Consider the following 20,591-nt stretch of genomic DNA (forward strand, 5'->3'; position numbering starts at 1 on the left):
TTCGCATGAGTAATTTTTGCTTTTGTTGGGAATATTGCTTCCTCGTTAAGCATGGGGAGGGATCAGAACTATATGAAAAATATAGAACAAAGTTTCGTGATGGCCACAACATACTAGTTGTTTTATGGAGTTAATCGATTTGGCAAGTGAGGCATCCATATAATGCACATTTTTTGAAATTGCGTATTAGGCTTAGCAGGAGAAATTGCCCTGGCCTGTATGCAGTCTGCGTGTAACAGCTGTCGTCCTGAGGACACCCTATCTTCTGCGGACTTCCGCCCCGAACGGGTTAAGGGGGTAGGGGAGTTTATGAACTTGTGAGAGAAAGGGTGGTAGAAGGGTAACAAGGTGTGTGATAACACATATTTAATGTTTATATTTTTGCCATCTTGAGTTTATTTTAGAAAACTGTAAACCCACAATTTTACATTGTAAATCTTATGTATTCTCCTTGATTAATTTTTGTTTAAAAATATTGATGCTGATTACAATTTCAATAAGGCAGAGTCATTTGCATGGATTTCAAGACATGCATTTGAGATGCGCATTTCCCGATGTTAGAACGGCGGCCAATCAAATGAAAAAGGAACTTTGTCATTTCATGACGTAAGGCATGCACGTGTCTAAGATAAAAAAATACTTCACAAACATTGAAATTAGCATTTGTGACTTTGCAAGATAAAAGATAACAGGGATTTGGTTAAAGTCAAATATATTAAAATAAACAAATAATTGATAATATTATTTGGAATCCCCAACAAAAATATTTTGAAGCAATATATAATAAATATTTAATAAAATAAAGCAGAATAGTAATGAATGGGATAAAGGTTAAATGAGTCACTACTAAGTTTCCCATACCTTCATAAAAATATTGCCCTTTGGTGTCAACTTTGGTGTCTATCACCTGACTAAATTCTTTATTTTCTAAAGCCTTCAACAAATTCAGATAAATTTAATGCCTTTTTTTTGTGAGTGGTAAACTTGGATGCAATTGAATTACATTTTTAGTGGGTGTGTGGCAAAAACAAGAACATGCAAGTCCACTACTACAGAGTATAAAATACATATAAGGAGTGCAAAAAAATAATGATGAATTCAAAACTAATGATGTACCAGCAGTAAAATCACATTAGAAAAAAAAAAGGCGGGTAGCTGTTACAGAAGCGAATGCAATAGGATTCTTTAACTATGATTTATTTTGGGATCGTTCAATTTTCGAGTATTAATAGCTTTTACATGCAATACTGTTAAATCACTCAAGATTTCTAATGTTTTTTTAGCTACTGTTACTTTATTACATACTACCCAAGACATTTTTCCATGACTTCAAAAAAATTTCCATGACTCTTAAAGAAAATTATATTTTCCATGACTTACCAGGATTTCCATGACCTGTACGAACCCTGTGTTTTACCTTGCACGCATAAATGCGTACGGATATGGAGAAAAACTAAATCCAGAACTTGTTTAGACACTAGAGGTGCGACATCGATGGCAAAACATCGATGTTGGAAATTAAAGCATCGATGGTACTGATACATCGACCAAAAAACATCAATGTCTTCAAACATCGATCTTTTTATCAATGTATAACATATATTTTTGAAAATACTACACTAATTTAAGCAATACGAAAGAATATGTCTCCGATGAACACATAGAAAATACTGAACCTCAAACCATGAATAAAATTTACTAAGAATATTTTCGCAACATCTTGGTATTATAGTAGGACAAAAATTGATAAGACAAGCACAGATTAATACAAACTAGTTATGTAATAAGGAAATATTTTCAAACTGAATGAAACTAAAAGTAAATTTTCATCAAAAAAGAATCTAAGAAAAAATGTATCATAGCACTTACCGTCAGTTGAATGATGAGAAAAAAGTGTGCTAATTATTTTAAAAGTACAAAATTCATTCTAACGTAATTTTTTAAGCAAGAAATATGTGTTGTACTTTAGTTAATAATTAAACACAAATTGTAAGTAATAGAGGGACGACTTGTTGGGGGAAATCGATAAGTAACCCCAAATATTGGTGTTGACAGTTTGGAAAAAAATAAGTTTACTTTGTCCCCCAGAAGAGCATTTTTCTTTTCGCAGACTATCTCACTAGTCAGAAAAACAACTCTTTCCGATCGAGAACAAAAGTTGCCATCACTATTAAATACTTTAAAGCAACTTTTACCAGCTCTGAATTTTTAAACATATAATTTTCACCGAAATAACGTATAGGATTTTCCTTTAGTTTAAGAACTGGAGCCTTGAAATAGACTGCAAGTTCTGCCCCCAGACTACCAATGTCAGGTTTCTTCCAATATTCTTTAATTTCCAATTAAAATGCAAAAACATCAACATCGAAACCAAAACATCGATGGCCCAAAAACATCGAAAGTAAAACCGATTTTAAAAACATCGATATTTTTACAAAAAACTTCTATGTTTCCAAAACATCGACATCGATGTCGCACCCCTATCAGACACTATTAAAATGGAAACTTATGTTGAATTTTGAGTGATAAATTTTGTGAAGACAATTGTTCCCTTTCTTTAGATACAAGGAAGTAAAAGATGCTCCTTCTTACATAGTATCAGCAGGGGTGATTGTGAGTTCATCAAAAAATACCTAGAAGTTTCAAAGCGAGAACTAAGGGAAGGGGGGGGGGGGGGGTAATCTTTGACCCCAATTACTTAAGTGCACCTTTGCCAGAGTATTAAATAGTTCTGAGTCCAAATATTGTGCGTACATTTGATTAAATTTTTAATGGGTTACAAAGTTACTTTTGGGGTGGTGTTATACAAATTATTATGTCATTTGTCCATCTTAAGGGATAGGTGTCCATCTTAAGGCTCTTGCAGGTATATTTGATGAGCATTATATAATAAAAAAAAATTGCGCAGGTAGGGAGATAAAAGCATAACAAAAAAAAACGTAATTCCGGTATTTTCGGACCTAAAAATACCGGAAATACGTAAGAAAATACCGGAAATTTGGTAAAATACCGGAGCACAATCACCCCTGTATCAGTTTGTACATTTTTATGTAGAATTTTTTGGACTATCCGAGTTTTCAGAAATCCGAGGCAAGATGAGCCCCAATTACCTAGGATTTTCAAGACTCTACTGTACTACCAAGTTTTCTAATTTTCAATTTTACTACTTACAGATGGCAATTTTTTTGAGGAGAGAAGAGCTAGCCCTCTAGTTGTGCTAGCCGGATCTATAATGGCTCTCCCACGAGGGTTTAAACGCTTAGGAAGTGGAGTCACAAGTTTCATATCCAGGAAATGCAAATAGCATTTAGCGCCAGGAGTTGGTCTTGAATTCTTTAGGAATACTGGAACCTAAAACAAAAGGGCTTATAAATAAAATTATAGAGTAGAAAAAAAAAATACTTTTCTTGCATAGAAGGAAAAACTATAAACAACACTATAGAAAGATTTAAATAAGAAATTGTATTAGGATAAAGCAATAAAGAAATGGTTAATATGGCCAATTTGCAGTCATACACTTATCATAAAGATCATGTTTACAGCACATAATATTGTGGCATTTTTCTTTCTTATCAGTCTTAAATGATGAAAATTAATAATCTAGAGATTGTGTATTTAGGCAAAGTTTTGCTATTTACGGTCATCTATGGAGGTTTTTTCCTGACAAAACGTGATTTTTCACAAAAGAACAGCTTTTTAATGTAAAATCTGATAGAGCTACGCCTTGAGTGAAACCATAATCACAAAAATTAGTCTTTTCAAAGAAATACTAAAAACAAGCTGGACTTAATCTAGTTGTCATGGTCAGGGGCGTATACAGACTACCATTTTTAGGGGGGGGGGAACATGCTAAAGAATGACCCCCCCCCCAAACAAATCTACGGTTTAGGGCATGAAACATTTCTTAGAAGGCTTGGGTGTCAATAAAAAGCCCAAAATTGATCAGGAATAGGGATCCTAATAGGAATAAACGTTGTAAATTAATTATATATATATAAGCAATGAAAGAAGAAATTTTCAAAATTTAATTCCAAAAACAACAAATGAATTGAAAAAACAACTGAAATCGGTTACATTTTATTCACAAATTGTTTGAACACAATTTGGACAGATACTATTGTCAAAGATTTGGGGGGGGGGGGGGACATGACCCTTGTAATTAAAGGAAAAGATGGTCCAGTGAGGATAAATAGCAACTCATGATTGCTCAAAAAAAAAAAAAATCAACTAATTTCCGGTGTTCAAGATCCTTTGCAATTTGTCAAAGAACATGGTTTGATGGTCTCCTTTGTGTATTTCCATTAGTTCTGCTGCGAACACATTTTTATTCTCATTCTTTGATATTTTATTTTCCCACATTCCATAACTCTTTAAATAGGCAATATAGTTAAAACAGACTAAGTGCATGGGCTAAAAAGAAATACAAAAATTAAAAGAAAATTTACACATTATGATGGCTAAGTTCAAAACTATAGATTGTTGGATAAAATTGAAATAATTGAAAGTGCTACATGATAGAACTCCAAAAATTCTTGTGCAAAATATAAAGAGAAGGAATTATCAACCTGAGTAAAACTAACAACTGTAGTTCAACGATAATTATCGCTTTTGTCTCTGGAAAATGAGTTTTCAGAAATGTTAGGGCTCGAATTTTTCAAATTCTTTTGCAACTAGTTAGGAGTGCAATGTGTTTGGAGCATTGAGAAGAAATAGATGGAGAGAGTGCAACCCTTCTATCCCGATACGGCAACAGTACCATGTGACCTGGGGAGCAATTTCGAGTTGACCGTAACCGCTGAAGAAGTTTTCATTAGCTGAAGCCATGCATGATAACAACCTTTAACTGTAGAAGGGAAAAATTAGATTTATAGTAATAGTGCAGTATTCTAACATTGTAAACTGTGAGGAAAAAGTCACGCCAGGAGGTCCAGTAACTTTTCCCTAGCATATACGAATGTTTTTTACTTCTAAATAAAGAAAAAATAACATTTATATGCATTCAACGAGTACATATTCCAAAGCTGCCTATAATTTTTAAATTTCTGTACTTATTTTACCTATAAAAGTTATAAAACATTGTATATCTTGAGTGTAAATAACATTTTAGTTCCATAAAAACACTTTTTACTTAACTAGTAAATATTTTAACGGCTCTTAAGCATTTTGTGTACATTTGCTTTGTTGGTGAGTATCTTCTCGCCAAGCTCCTGTGAACAGCAGATGCGTAAGAATGAAGATTTGCTATTCTTATGTTTCAATTTAAATACTAGTATGCCTGCGTATGAAATCATTTCAAAACATTGATTACAATACATATGAATCCATAAATTTTCAGTCAATAACAGAACACTTTAAACTATTTGTACATGCCCGTCATTTCAGGGAATAAACATCAAAATACATGAAAAATGCCATTTCATTATATTTTAAAATCCGGAAAGAAGTGGGGAGAGGGAGTTTGAATGATAGGCCTGTATTTGTATCCGTTATTTATTTATTTATTTATTATTATGCGGTAAAGGAGTTGCAGCCAGAGTTGCTCTGATTTGTAGCCCCCGACTTCATAATAAGCGCCGTCTGAAAAATATTTCATGCCAAAAGAGCGATTGCGTGCCAAAACGCGACAACTTCCCAGCCAAACAAGTCACCTGACCTGGGAAACATTGGGTCCCAAACTTATTTCACTGAGACATTTGCTATGGCTCCCTCCATTAGTATTCCTTCTCAATGGTTTGGAGTATGCCAACAGTATTTTGTACCTGCTTGCAAATTGTTGGATGATGTCTCTTCTTACTATTCACATCGTTAAAATGTAGAATGAATAAAAATAAAATGTGATATAAAATGAGTCCAACAATCCCCAATGATCAAGTTCTTTTTTTAAAAATATTTTCTGACTTTTTAAAACATAAATGTAATAAATACTACTCTTCTTAGTTATTAAAGGAAGCAAAAGGGGAGGTCGGCCATGGGACACTGATTGGATTTCAGAGTTAATAAAAAACATAAATATTTTATATTTAATCTGTCAAATTTAACAAAATTTAGCCCAATATTCCAGAGAAAGGGTAGTTACATATGTGTCTAAGGCAACTTTTGCATAAAATGGATTTACAATTCATATTTGTTTTTCAATTTCAATTTTCCTTACACCACAAAAATAAAAATGAGCTGCTTCTGAAAATTCTATGAAAATTGGGTTTACATTAAACATTAAAAGGTTTTAGGGGGAAGAGGGGTGACACTATAAATTACCAAACTGGGTAACACTTGTGCAAGGGATGGCACTGCTTGTAACACTAAAATATGTCTGAAATTTTTACTGCTATTTTGCACGCTAAATTTCGCTTTTTCTTAATGATTGATTATATGATAAAATTTGTTCTTCAATATATTTTTCGTCAAGAGCTAGAAAAAACTTATATTTCATGTATTTTTTGAGAGAAGTGTAGATTTACATTTGCAAATGATACTTTCATCAGCATTTGTTTGAAATGTTTTCTCGCATCATATCTTTGATGTTAAGACGAGTGGCATGATACACTTGCTAAATTAACACTGGTGTGAAGAAATTAGTGATTAAAGTGGCAACAACCACGGATCGGTTTCTATACATCAGTAATTGGCTAGGTAGTTAGTGCATATGCAGCGGTTTAGAGAAAATTTCCAAACTGGTTTAAGGATGTGAGATGTACAACGTTTTTTTTAATGCCCCAATGCATCGCACAGCCCTAGCCTAAACACTAAAAGCCTAATACTTTCCGCAACATGTCTAACAAAAAATCAGAAGATTATTGTTTGAATAAAATTAATGAACTAATTATTTTTGCAATCAATAAAAAGAGGCCTAATAAAAATGTTATGTGTAAATTGCAAAATATATTTCAGGGCCATATTTTGGGAGCAACAAGAAACCCCTTTTTCAAGTAAAAAAGTTGTGAGCTTCTAGATGTAAGCAGGAGATATGGCATTAAGATGAAAATTTATTGAAACTAGGTAACTTTTGAAAATTATAGTGAAAACTAGAAAGTCGTCCATCAAGGTAGGAAGGGTGAAAATTGCTTTTACATTTGAACGAAGCCATTGCCTGTTTGGTGATATTTTGAAGTTGAAATTGTAATCCTAACTCTGGTGGATGAACCCGAAACTCCAGTAGATACCTTTCATTGTTGACCACTTTTTCATTCCTTAATTCCCCTGAAATGACACAGTCTTACCAGTAAAACTGTTAAGTTGCAGGATCGAGTTCAGCGTTGCCACAATAAAGCCTTTACATGCATGTTAAACATTACCAAAACATATTTTATCAAATTATCATGTAATGGCGCAAGGTTCATCGTTGAAACATGCAGGTTACTCGATCATCGGCTATTATTTACATGCGGACAGTAATAATGACATAAAGCGAGATTCACCAAAGCTAAAGACGTCGAGTACAACTATTAACAGGGGTGATTGTGAGTTCATCAAAAAATACCTGAAAGTTTCAAAGTGAAAACGGGGGGAGGGGGGTGTATTCTTTGGCCCCTATTACTTAAGTGCACCTTTGCCACAGTATTAAATAGTCCTGAGTCAAAATATTGTGTGGACATTTAGTTAAATTTTTAATGGGTTACAAAGGTACCTACTTATGAGCTGGTGTTATACAAATTATCTTGACATTTGTCCATCTTAAGGCTCTTGCAGGTATATTTGATGAGTATTATATATTTTAAAAAAAATTGCGGAGAAAGGGAGATAAAAGCGTAACGAGAAAAAAAACATAATTCCGGTATTTTCGGACATAAAAATACCGGAAATACGTCCGTAAATACCGGAAATTCGGTAAAATACCGGAACACAATCACCCCTGTATTAAGCAAATCTAATGTCATTTTCTGAAACAAACACTTGCCTTTTTGTCGTAAATTTGTCGCCTCCTGTTTGTGCCGGGCTGAGCTCCATCCGCACTTTCTTCATCGATGGGACCTATTTCCTCATTGGCGGCATTGTCCACCAAGCAGCTGATTGGTACAAGATTCTCATTCAGTTCACCTGTGATTTTATAATGGAATTACAACAATGCATGCATCTCAACAAAATATTGTAAAAGACATTTCTTCTTGAGATGTAATTTTTGAGAAAATAAGATATTGGGGATTTTGGGAGTGGAAAATTTTATATTAAAAAAAAAAAAAAAATTACTTTGAATTTTGTCATCTTGAATTCAAATTATGTTTTTCGCAATCACGAGTGTGTGTGTATATGTGAGCGTGTGTGTTTGTGTGTGGGGGGTATGTGTGTGTATGTGTAGGCATGTGTGTTTGTGTCTGTAAGCAGGCATGAGTGTGGGGGGTGTATGCGTATGTGTGTGTGGGGGTATGTGTATGTGTGTGGGGGGGTATGTGTATGTGTGTGTAGGCATATGTGTTTGTGTCTGTGTGCAGGCATGAGTGTGTGGGTAGTTGTGTGTATGTGAGTGTGTAGGTGTGTGTGCGTGTTTGTGTATGTGTGTAGGTGTATGTATATGTATGTGTGTGTAGGTGTATATATGTATATGTGTGTGGGGGTATGTGTATGTGTGGGGGGGGTATGTGTATGTGTGTGTAGGGATATGTGTTTGTGTCTGTGTGCAGGCATGAGTGTGTGGGTAGTTGTGTGTATGTGAGTGTGTGTGTGTTTGTGTATGTGTGTAGGTGTATTATATGTATATGAGTGTAGGTGCGTGTATGTATGCGTGTAAGTGTAGGAGATGGATGCAACCTGGAGACGGTTTTCGCTAGAGGTGCAGCATCGCGAGGACCCGTTCGACGGTGATGCTGCGGAGGGTGCTGGTGGAAAAATCAAAGGAACATCAAAAACAGTCAAATGAAAGCAATAAGCAATCGTGATTGCTCAAAAAACCAAAAGTTAAAAAATCCACTAATAAAATTTTTTCTCAACAACCTTAAATTTATAAGATTTTGACAGGCTCTTGAAAGTTGCAAAAATTGAAGCCTGGAGAAAACAAGTAAGCTTTAGTAGTTATCTTGAAAGAATACCAGATGCGTAAATTAAAATGTACACAATACCTATCTCATAGCTTATTTACGTTTAAATATATTTATTAGTCATATTTTTTAATATTAAGGACAGTCTCAAAAAATCAGTAATCCAACGTCATTAAGCACAAAAATTGCAAAAAATTTGCAGACTCGTGTTTTGGTGTTACAAGGAACACCTTTTTCAATGCAAAGAGGTGTGAGCTTCTGGATGAAAAGTCATCCAAGAAAAGTCCCTTTTCTCGGATGACTTTTCATCCGATTTTCTTTGCATTTTTGCAATTTTTGTGCTTAATGACGTTGGATTACTGATTTTTTGAATCTTCAGCACAAAGGTATTTATTCGTTATTGAGGACAGTGTTTAAATATGTTTCTGCTTAAAATAAGAAATTACAATGTCAAAAAGCACAAATTACAGATGACTGCAGACGTGTTTTGGCAGTTCTGTGTTTTTCCACTTTCTAGTTTCCATATCTATAATATTGTTCTTTTCCCCCATCCAATTTTTTTCTGTTTTGCACATTTTAATTTTTGTTTTTCCATTCATTGTTATCTATCTTGCTTTGTTTGTTTCTAACTTGTTTTTGTAATGCAGTTGACATTTTCCCCTTTTCTTTTTTTTATCTTTCTTTTCCCAAAAATGTTTGTTTTAGTTTGTTTCATTTTCTGATGTTTTTATGGTTATTGACATTGTCTTTTTTGTTTTAACTTTGAGGTTCAATCCTTGTCCAATCAAATTCTTTCTTTCTCTTCTTACCTATGTGAAACGTAGCTGTGCTCTTTGTTTGCATTTCTGTTGGTTCTTTATTGGGTTGTAATTTTCTCATTGGTTGCTTGGTTAATCCGCCATTTTTATTTTAAAGCTGTTTGCTTATCTCACTCTCGGCTTATGTCAGATGTCGTTTCATCCATAAGCTCTTTTCTTTTGCATAGAAAAAGGAGTTCCTTGTAACGCTGAAACACGTGTCTGCAGAAATGCGCAATTTGTGCTTCTTGACGTTCAATATTTCATGATAAATCATGAAATATTTTGATGCTGCAGAATTAATGCAATTTTCCCAATGTGCGGTTACTAACTGAAAAGGAATGATTAATTTTCAGTACAATCCCATTGCTGTCTCATTCTGAAATTTTTATCACGCGTAGACCACATTAGTAAGCAAAAAAAAAAAAATTTTTTTCAGATTTTTAAAACATTTACTTTTTAAAATATTCAAGGTCAAATAATGATTTTGCAGGACCTTGAAAGATTAATGTCAAGTAACTTTGCCAAGTGACAAAGAGCTTTAAAATGACATTCAATCCGAGCTTCTATAGAAGCTGAGAAAAAGTAATTTTTAAAACTGTCGAAACCTCACTTTTTGCTACTTTTCGAGTACTTAGGGGGTCTTACACAAATAATTAATGGTTGAAAAAAATCTAAAAAAAACTTTTTTTTTTATCATCACATGAGTAGACTCAAACCGGTAAATTTTGTAGTAATTTACTGGTTTTACTTACGTACACAAGTTAACTCAATTTCAAATGTATTCATAATTCATCGAAAAAAATCTTAGATTACTTTTGTAACAAACAACTTTGAAATGTAAAAAAAGCAATCAGTTGATTTTAAAATATTGCAAAAAAAAAAAAAAAAAAAAAAAAAAAAAAAAAAAAAAAAAAAAAAAAAAAACTTGGTTTAAAATAATTCTTTTTTTAAAGTCTGAAAAAAAAAAAAAGAGAGAGAGAACCTACTTTCAGAACCTATTGTAGTAAAAATTTTGATTAAAAAAAGGGATTTTTACTCTAAGTAAATGAAAATGAATAGGACAGAATATAATTACAAGAATTACAAACCTAATTTATGCAAAATCTGGCAGGCTTTCAAAGCAGCCGCCATCTTTGCAAGCCTCTTTTGTGGCATTTGTTCGCCCTGAAACAAAACAAAGCATTTTTACCAAAACGAAAAATTATCAGTTTAAATAGAACAAGCAGTGGTAGCTCCTCTATTAGTACACTTGTGTTGAAAATACAAATAAAAAGATGATGAAAGATACTTCTAGATTTCGGTTAACTTCTAGGACAGTGGTTCCCAATCAAGGGGTAGTTATCCTGAGAGAGGTAAAATAGGATTTTCCGAGGGGTAAAAATAAGTACAAAGATTGAGCCATTGTTTGGTCACAAAATAATTAAAAACATGTGTACCAAATCTGAATACTTAATCAGTAGCAATTAGTGATTTTTAAAAAAAGGCTATCAACTCCGAGCTCAACTTACGATACACATTGGCCGAAACAACTATTATTTAAAAAATCGTGACAGGGTCATTCCACGTCAAATCAACCACAAAAATGGGATTTTAACACCCACCGTCTCAGAATTTGATCAAACTTGGTATACTTCATCCCTTTATGGTTACAAGCAACCCTCTAATTTTTTTTTCAGTATCAATGCGTTTTGATTCTATAGCCTTTGAAATTTGGCGATTTTACATTTTATGTCATTTTCGAGACACTCAAACTGAGATGATGTTGTTTACAAAAAAAATTATTTCTTGGTAGCTAATGCTATAGTCGTTTTGAAAATTTTTACACAAAATAGAAAGACTTTGAACATGTTGATAAAAAATATCTTTAAAATCTTAGTTTGCACAATTTTTTTTTAAAAAATTAGAAAATTGAAAATTTTGAATTTTTTTTTCAAAAATAGGTATTGGCAAAAATCTGAATTTCAACAAGAGGGTCAGCTTTAAAAATCATGATTTAAAAAAAAATGATCATGAATATGTACTCTAACTTATCCAATGAAAAACATTAGGGGACTTTAAGGGATTCTGCCCCCCCCCCCCCCTCTTCACATTCTGGAAAAAAAGCGTAAAATATCATACAATCTCTTCCATATTCTTAAAAACAGAATTATCAACAGTTATGATAAAAATTGAAATATACAGTGTGTTGAATATGGAACTCAAATATTAAAAAAATATATTTTAATTTACTTTTTTATTTGAAATAGTTTAAAATAAGTCAAATCAACCGCAAAAATGAGATTTTAACACCTTCCATCTCGGATTTTGATGAAACTTAGCATACTTCCTTATTTTGTGGTTAAAAGCAAACCCTTAGTTTCTTTTGTTTCAATCTCAATGTAGTTTAAATTTGTAGAAATTTTTCGATTTTGCATTTTTTTTGTCATTTTCAAAGACATTTAACTGAGCTGTTGTTAATGAGAAAAAATGTTTCTCAGCAACTGATATTACCTTCTTGAAAATTTTCATAAAAAATGTTAAGACATTGAATATTTTTATAAAAAATATTATAATTATCTAAATTTATACTAAACATTTTAAAAAAATCAGAAAGTTAAACATTTTGATCTTTTTTTTTTGGTCAAAAAAAAAAAAAAAAAAAAACATTGTCAAAATTTTAAATTTTTAACATCAGGGTCAGTTTTAAAATTCATGATTTAAAGAAAAAGTGATCATGAGTATGTGCCCTAATTATTCCTATGAAAAAAGTTATGGGTCTTTTAGGGATTCTGTCCCCTCCCCCCTAGAAACAACGAAAGCATCATAGAGAAAAGCTCTTCCATGTCTTTGAAACAAGAGTTCCCAGCAATTATTTAAAAAATTTAAACATTAAGTGTGTTAAATATTTAACTCAAACATATTAATTTAATATTCAAGCTTATTTTATTTGAAATAGTTAAAAATTGTTTAAAATATAGACATTCTGAAGGTAAGATATCATGAAATTCAAAAGTTGCAAACAACAATATCTGCATACGGATTACTGCATTTTAGTCCAGACAACTTGAAACAAAAGTAAAGTCTTAACACCAATTCATAATCATGCAGTTTCTAGTACTTTCAGGACCTCCCCCCCCCCTTACGTTTGAGAAAAATTGCTATCTTGGAACTGTTTTTCCATTATAGTTTTACTGCTGTACAACAACAAATTCATCCTTTTAACTTAGTTGAAATTACATTTAACACCCTTTAAAAATCAATGGCCTGATTGTTTAGTAATAATATGTTCTAAATAAAGTAAATTGCCTTTCCCCCTCCCCTCATAGCAAATGAAGAAATAAGTTAGCATTTATGCACCTCTCATATTCAATGGATTTTGATATTTTTTTAATGACAATTCAAAAACATTATTTGCATGGAATTTTTTTTTTGTCCAGATCCCCCCCCCCCCCCCAGTTTAATGACATAACTCGCAACTTTTCCTCAACTTACTGGGGTTCTAAAATTTTAATTCCTGAAAATTTTCTGTCTGTATGACTTATACTTATTAATGCTTAACATTCACATTATGAAAATTAATTCCAGTAAATGAATTTCCTATTCTTTTTGTTTTCTTTCTTTGAAAAGACATAATAAAATCAATAATAGATTTGAATATCTTGTGAGGAATAAATGCATAATTGTTGAAAGGAGATAAAAGCTTCTTGTTAGTCAGGTCTGCTAAAGATAACAAGTCCTGCTCACACTTGTTTAGAAAACAAGTAATGGTGCCTTCTTTCTCTACACACCTCCCATGGGGTACACTTTATCCTACCCTATCAGAATTGCACTAACAGCACAGAGTGGTTGCTGACTCCCCTGGATAAGAGATAGAATTCTCTAAAAGAGCTTTTCTAAAATTTTGAGAAAAGGTCAATATGAAATAATGAATTGAATTAGAATAGCAATTGGATGTTGACCTATAGGGGTTTAAAAAAAATGTGTGTCAAGTTAGAAAGGTTTTCGGCCATTGAAGTTAGCATTAGGCCAACCCTCAGAAAAATAAATGTTGAGTAACCTGGATTATCAGTGTGTCCAGTAACTGAAGTTTCACTGTATTTAAACTGGAATATATATAAGGTTTATAAATCATTTGTACAAAATAAAAAAAATGACAAAAAAGAACATACTGCCCTTGATAAAACTAATGCAGCAGTTGAAAGAAGTATCAAGAAAAAGAAAGGGTCTTTTAAATAAAAAGTAGTTAACAATCTCACAGTCATAATACAAGCAACTAACTATAAATGTAAACCATACAGCTTGCTGATCAGCTGTCATCTAATACCAGCTGTTCCTTTTTGGGAGCTAGTAAAGCAACCATAAAGTTAGGGAGGTGATAGGCAAATATATTAAAAAGAAAACAAAACATCTAAAAAAATTACTAGTGATGTGTAAAATAAAAATACCTGTCATTTGTACAAATGCCAGGTTATTAGGTTCCATTTATGATCATAGAAACACTCAAGATAACAAAACACACTTTTAGGGTCAAATGAGATTGTTGCAAAGCCTTAATTGTAAACATTTTGGCCAATGGTAACCATTTTAAACTCAAACCCAATAAATTGCTACGTTAAACCAAAACTTTTCTGGGTTATTCCATTGGACCAGAGAAAAACAAATCCAAGTTTCAGTTTGATATTGCATTAGATTAATGAAACAAGTTAAAAGCTCTGAGGTGGTATTTATAGGATTTTTAATACTTTGGATAAATTGCTAATTATAAATCAGAATTAAATGAAAAGTTTTAATTTCTATGTTGCCCTAAGTTTAACAATAATTTTTAGGATGCATAAACTGTTGTAGGAAAATTTCGAATTTTGCGATATTATCTTATTTTTATTGTTTATTATTAATTAATTTAATTAGTTATTTTCAATTCAAAAAAACCTTGATTATTTAAATGTTTACATTTAAGTTCAAACACCAATGTATTTCAATATTTAAATTTTCTTTAATGCGAACATTATCTTAGTTTGTAATATTGCAATCAACTTTTTTTCATTTATCAAAACAGGGGGCAGGGGGGCAGAATCCCTCAAAGTCCCCTAAAGATTTTCATTTTATATGTTAGCACACATGTTAATGATCATTAAAAAATATATATATATATAAATGATTTTAATTTAGACCCTCATGCCAAAATTTTAAAATTTTGACTATCATTTTTTTGTTGAAAAAATTTTAAATTTTTCAGTTTGTTAATTTTTTTTTAAATTGCTGAATACAATTTAGAATTTTGACATATTTTTTTCTGAAATACTTGAAATCTTAATATATAATATAATATTTTTCAAAATTTTTTTTATCTTTAGTTATTGAGAAATTTTTTTTGCAAACAGCTGCTGTTCATTCTCAGAGAACTGTAAATGACAACTAACGCAAAATTGCAAAACTTTGAAGGGTCAAAAAAAAAAACTATTTTTAATAGAGAAGAAATACTTTAGGAGGTTACTTAGGACTAGGAAAAGAAGAAGTATACAAAGTTTCATTGAAATCTGAGATGGTGGGTGTTGGGGTGTGGTTGAACTGACATGGAATGACCTGATAGCTAAACAACGTCAACTGTCTCATTTACAACTTCTTGATTTAATAACAAATTTTTTTTAAAAAGTTACCTTTTTGTCTGAATAGTTAAAAAATTAATTAAAATATTTTTTAGATTTTTGTAGATCCAAAAAATACATAAATAAATAAATAAATAAATAAAATAAAAAAAATAAATAAAAAGCAAGAGATAATTTTTTGATTGAACTTACTTTCTTTTTTTTGGGTGGGGGAAGGGGGGATACTGCTAAAATATTACCCACTTTTTGGGTAATAAACTTAAAAAAGTTGGGAACCTCTGCTCTAGGACAAGTCTCCTTCCCATTTATTAACAATTTGAATATATTTTATTGATCTAAAATAGCTACCAAATGCACTTTATCAAGCAATACTGCCATGCTAAGCACAAAAGTCATATCTGCACTTTTTGTCGAAATTGAGTTATTGTCACCAGGTGGTTCTTTGCCACACATTTTACCCAAGTACAATTTTTCATAGTCATTTGTCGATGGGAAATATTTTTAAAAAAATTCTGAAAAAGTTTCCTCTCAATCAAATATGGAGGCACACAACTTTAAAAGGCAATTTCTCATTTTGAGCTCAGCTGCAGATCCTACTTTTGCGCTTAGCACGACAGAATAAGTACTGCAAATGAAAAAAAAAAAAAAGATGACAGTGAAATTTTTTTCAATTTTTTTTTTACTGCAAGTACTGCAACATATTTTATAATAGAAGTGTGGTACTTTCGCTCAAGAGCATAACTAAGCTATTTCAAAAAATAACTTTGTTTTCTGCCAGTTACTTCATAGACTATCTAATTATGTTTTAAAACAAGATCCACACAAAAGTGTACAAACAGTAATCAAGGATAGGTTAGTTCATGAAAGCAATTTGAAGAAAGGTTTTCGTAACCAATAGATAGGTTTAAGTATACATATAAAGCTCTGCCAGTGTCTGAGTTGCAGGCGGTGAAAGTTTTATCAGTGAATTACAAGCCATAAAACACATTTAAGAAAGTCAGATATGACCTAAGAAGGAAGAAAGACTACATTTTTTGGATATACATTTCTATGAAAAAGTGAAACAGCACATAACTCAAACTATTTGCGACAATTAAAGCGAAAAAAAATGATATTTTAATCTTCATTCATATACAGCTTGTCCCCGTTTAACCTGCAAGAGCTCTATTGTACTAGATACATACTTCCTATTGCGAATATGATCAAAATAGGAATAAGATTTAAGATATTAAAAGCAAGGGCACCCATATAGGGGGGAAGTGGGGGCTCAACCCCCCTTTGAAATGAGAGCTCCCTTGCTTTTAGTGCTTTTTTCTTTGCAAAAATGTATAAAAATTTCTTTTCCAGCAATTAATGAATAAGTTATTAAAAATGTCAAATTTTAATATCGCTAATCTGTAACTGAAATCGGTTTCCATGGGGAAAATATTCGGCTAAACCATGGGGAAATTTTTTGAGCCCTCCCCCTTAAAATTTTGCATATGGGTGCCATTGATTAAAAGTTTGAAGAAAAAACTTTAAAAATATGAAATTTAACTTTTTATACGGCCCTCAGATCCTTAAAGTTACATTTAGAAAAATCAGAAGCATAAAAAAAATTGTAACAAAAAGAAAAAAAAAGGAAACGTTTACAACCAACATTCAAAGAGATATTCAAGTTCAAAACTGCAAGGGGTCATGCAGAAAATGAGAAGGGACTGACTCTGTCAGGACATGGATTATGGTAATTATTTAGAGCAAAAAAAATAAAAAATAAAAATAATTAATTTGAATTTTGACATCTTGAATTCAAATTATATTTTTCTCAATCACAAGTTTGTGTATGTAGGAGTGTGTGCATGTATATGTGTGCGTAGGCATGAGTGTTTGTGTCTGTGTGCAGGCATGAGTGTGTGGATATGTGTGTGCGCATGTATATGTGTGCATAGGCATGAGTGTTTGTGTCTGTGTGCAGGCATGAGTGTGTTGATATGTGTGTGTAAGTGTGTGTATGTATGCATGTGTGTAGGATATGGACGCAGCCTGAACACGGTTTTTGCTAGAGGAGCAGCATCGGGAGGGGCTGGCCAGTTGATGGTGGTGCTGCAGAGGGAGGTGGGGGAATAAAATCATAAGACATCAAAACCGTCAAGTGAGAACAATAAGTAATCGTGATTGCTCAAAAAAAAAGAGTCAAGTACATATTTATCCCTTTCACTTAAAAATAAAAGGAAATGTTACCCTTTGATACGTAAAAGCGTTTGACAAAAGCTCCTACAATTTAAGAAAAGAAAAATGCAAATGTGACGACCATAGGCAGACAATATAGACACAAACCTGCAAGCCATGAGCGGATACTTTTGCAGTGGCGGATATAGCCGGCGGGCAACCGGGCATTTGCCCGGTGGGCCGGTCATGCTTCAGGCCGATCAACTAACAGCAAAGTATTTCGGGGCTGTCTACTAACAGCAAAACGTAAATTTTGCGCGCATGTGTTTAGAAAAACACAAATTCGAAAAACACAGCCTCAGCTCCTCTTTACGCATGAGCTAAAGCTTGCAGGTGGAGAAAGGCAGAACCATCACCAAGAGGCGGTGGGAGGGGGAATTTCTGAAATGGGGGCTGCCCAGAGCCTGATTACCACACAGGCTGACTAGGCCTAGGCCAGGGACCCCATGTTCCTAAGGGGCCCCAAATTTTTCAAAGAATTATGCATAGCATTGCAACGATATGAAAAATGCATGTATTTAAAAAAAATAATAAAAAATGACTTATTAATTGGAAAAAAACTTCTTTAAAGGGGAATTTTTAATCATTCTGCCAGTAACGAATTTCCTTGGTCACGATTATGAGGGGGCCCAAAGGGGCTTCATAAATGCACATAAGTGATTTATACATAGTTGTGTGATTAGACAAAGAGGCCTCCAAAAGTGCATTCGTGCTTTGAAAATGTAAATCAAACACTGCATAGTCTTCAGGGGGGCTCCAAATTAATGTGGGCCTAGAGCCTCACTTTTACTTACTCGGACCCTGGGGCTGCCAATATATTTTTAGTGGTATAATAAAAAATAAAAGGAATAAATTAAAAAAAAAAAACCACGGGGAAACCTTAGCTGTCATAAAAAGTTAAAATACCTTTTCTTTCTTTGACGCTTTTATTTATAAATGACAATTCACAAATGCTCTAAAATGCAACTTACATTCTGTATGCTGTACAAACTCACGGTTTCGGGCCCCAAGTTTAAAAAGAAAATAAGTTGATAAAAACCAATGTCGAAAGAATTTCGGTGGTCCCCAGAACCTCCCCCCCTCCTAATATCATCGAAGATCGTGCAAAATTTGAATTTTTGAGCTTTAATTTTGAATAACTTCATAAGAGAACAGTCGAATTCACTCGCTCCATAACATGGAATTCCAGTTTCGAAAATTTGCTGGAGGAAAGCACTTGAACCTCTCCCATTTTTTAAACATTCTCAAAGATGGCCTAAAACTGTTTTCAAATTAACAGTATCAAAAAATTCGGCATCATCAATGAAGAACGTTTTAAATCTCGTTTTTAGTGCTTCAATTTCCAAAATTTTCCGGGGTGAGCATCCTGAAAACTCCTTTTCCTAACATCACTGAAGGTCAGCAAAAATTTTGTTTTTAAAACTTAACTTTCGAGTAACTGCCCTAGTCTTTACCAAAAAAGGCTTTTAAGATTTCAGTTTGAAACTTTTCTGGTGGATGGCATCGGAATCTGTCTCGACTTAAAATCACCAAAGATCTTCTAAAACAGAGTTTTTAGAGCTAATATTTTTTTATTAAAAATTTCAGAGGAGAGCTCCCGGAACCGCTCTTCATAGCATATACTTGAAGATCATTTGAAATTCTGTTTTTAGATTTCCACTTCCGAAAAATTGCAGCAGGAGAAACCCTGAACCTACACTCCTCTAACATCACCAAATATTGTCTAAAATTGAGTTTTTAAGACTACAATTTTGAAAATTTTCCGGGGGAGAGGCCCCCTGGACCCCCCTATTTCAGATTTAATGTTAATCTTTCCATTAAGTTTATATTGCTGATTCTTTAATGACTCCCAGAAGCCAGAAAGATAAGTCCTCTCTCTCTCTCTCTCTTTTTATTGATACATGCATTTGAAAAAAAATTAAGGGGCTGACAGACTCGTACTCGACTCTTCCCACCAGGTTTTTGACCTCGTATCGAGTCTGGGTATGGCAGTATAAAAAAGGGAATGTTTAAGACAGGGCCCAGTAATGTATGCTTGTGTTGCAGGACCCATCACAAACATAAAGAGATACAAGGAAAAGGACATACTAGCCAAGCAGTGTTATCATTACGGAAATATTCAATCAAGTTCCGGGCATTATAAAAAAAAAAACTTAAATGGAGAATTACAATTGCAATTTTCACACAAAATAAGGTTTAGCTAATATTGTATCAATTTGTTTAGTTGCTAAGAATAATTTCCTCATATTTAAGTGATATCCCAATCGTTAAGTAAAATTTAATATCTATAAGAGCTATGGGGCCGCTACATCTCCTAATGCCAGGGCCGATTTTTTCAACCAATCCGCCACTGTAGATATGTGCATCACCTGATAGTTGTTAATAAATACCAAGGTTAAACATTGATTATCTTTGAAACAGGTGATAAATTAATGAAAACAGTTCATCTTTAATTTCATGAATTTGGATTGAAAGGAAAAGGCATTATTTCACTAAAAAATTGTGGCCTACTGTATATTTTCAGTAAATTACAGCCCATTAGCCAGAGCTAAAGCAGAAATACATGAACTACACCACCAGCTCAGTCATTTCCAGCCGAGGACTGCAGTTTCGTGCTTATTAGCACTCATCAGCTCGGTATAGGAAAGTGACTGAGTTGGAGATGGAAAACCTCTTAAGGAAGCCAAGAGTGCGAAACAAACTGGTAGCTAATATAGAATTAGCAGACCAGATGAGTGACCGAAGCAATGGTTCGGTTCAACTCGAAGATTGAACAGCGAGGCAAGGTATATTCAGTAAATTACCGCCCATTAGCCAGGGCTAAAGCAGAAATACATGAAATACACCACCAGCTCAGTCATTTCCAGCCGAGGACTGCAGTTTCGTGCTTATTGGCACTCATCAGCTCGGTATAGGAAAGTGACTGAGCTGGAGATGGAAAACCTCTTATGGAAACCAAGAGTTTTCCTACAGATAGTTTTGAGTTTTCTGCACCGATACTTCATACTTTCATCTTACTATGCTTCTGA

The 20,591-nt window shown here is 33.1% G+C and overlaps 1 protein-coding gene across 2 annotated transcripts in view; it reads right to left on the reverse strand.

The window, feature by feature from the left end:
* LOC129221924 (endoribonuclease Dicer-like) overlaps window positions 1-20,591 on the reverse strand; it is a 69,339-nt gene that overhangs the window by 28,784 nt on the left and 19,964 nt on the right. The window contains exons 7-9 of one of the 2 annotated variants that reach the window (XM_054856305.1): window positions 10,858-10,933; window positions 7,895-8,034; window positions 3,172-3,351 (exon numbers count right to left, since the gene is read on the reverse strand). In XM_054856305.1, the coding sequence (XP_054712280.1) occupies window positions 3,172-3,351; window positions 7,895-8,034; window positions 10,858-10,933 (396 nt within the window). Of the gene's footprint in view, window positions 1-3,171; window positions 3,352-7,890; window positions 8,035-10,857; window positions 10,934-20,591 lie in introns of both variants that reach the window. The other variant, XM_054856306.1, reaches the window with a different exon arrangement.

Source organism: Uloborus diversus, chromosome 5 (assembly GCF_026930045.1).
Source record: "Uloborus diversus isolate 005 chromosome 5, Udiv.v.3.1, whole genome shotgun sequence".
NCBI classification, from domain to species: domain Eukaryota; kingdom Metazoa; phylum Arthropoda; class Arachnida; order Araneae; family Uloboridae; genus Uloborus; species Uloborus diversus.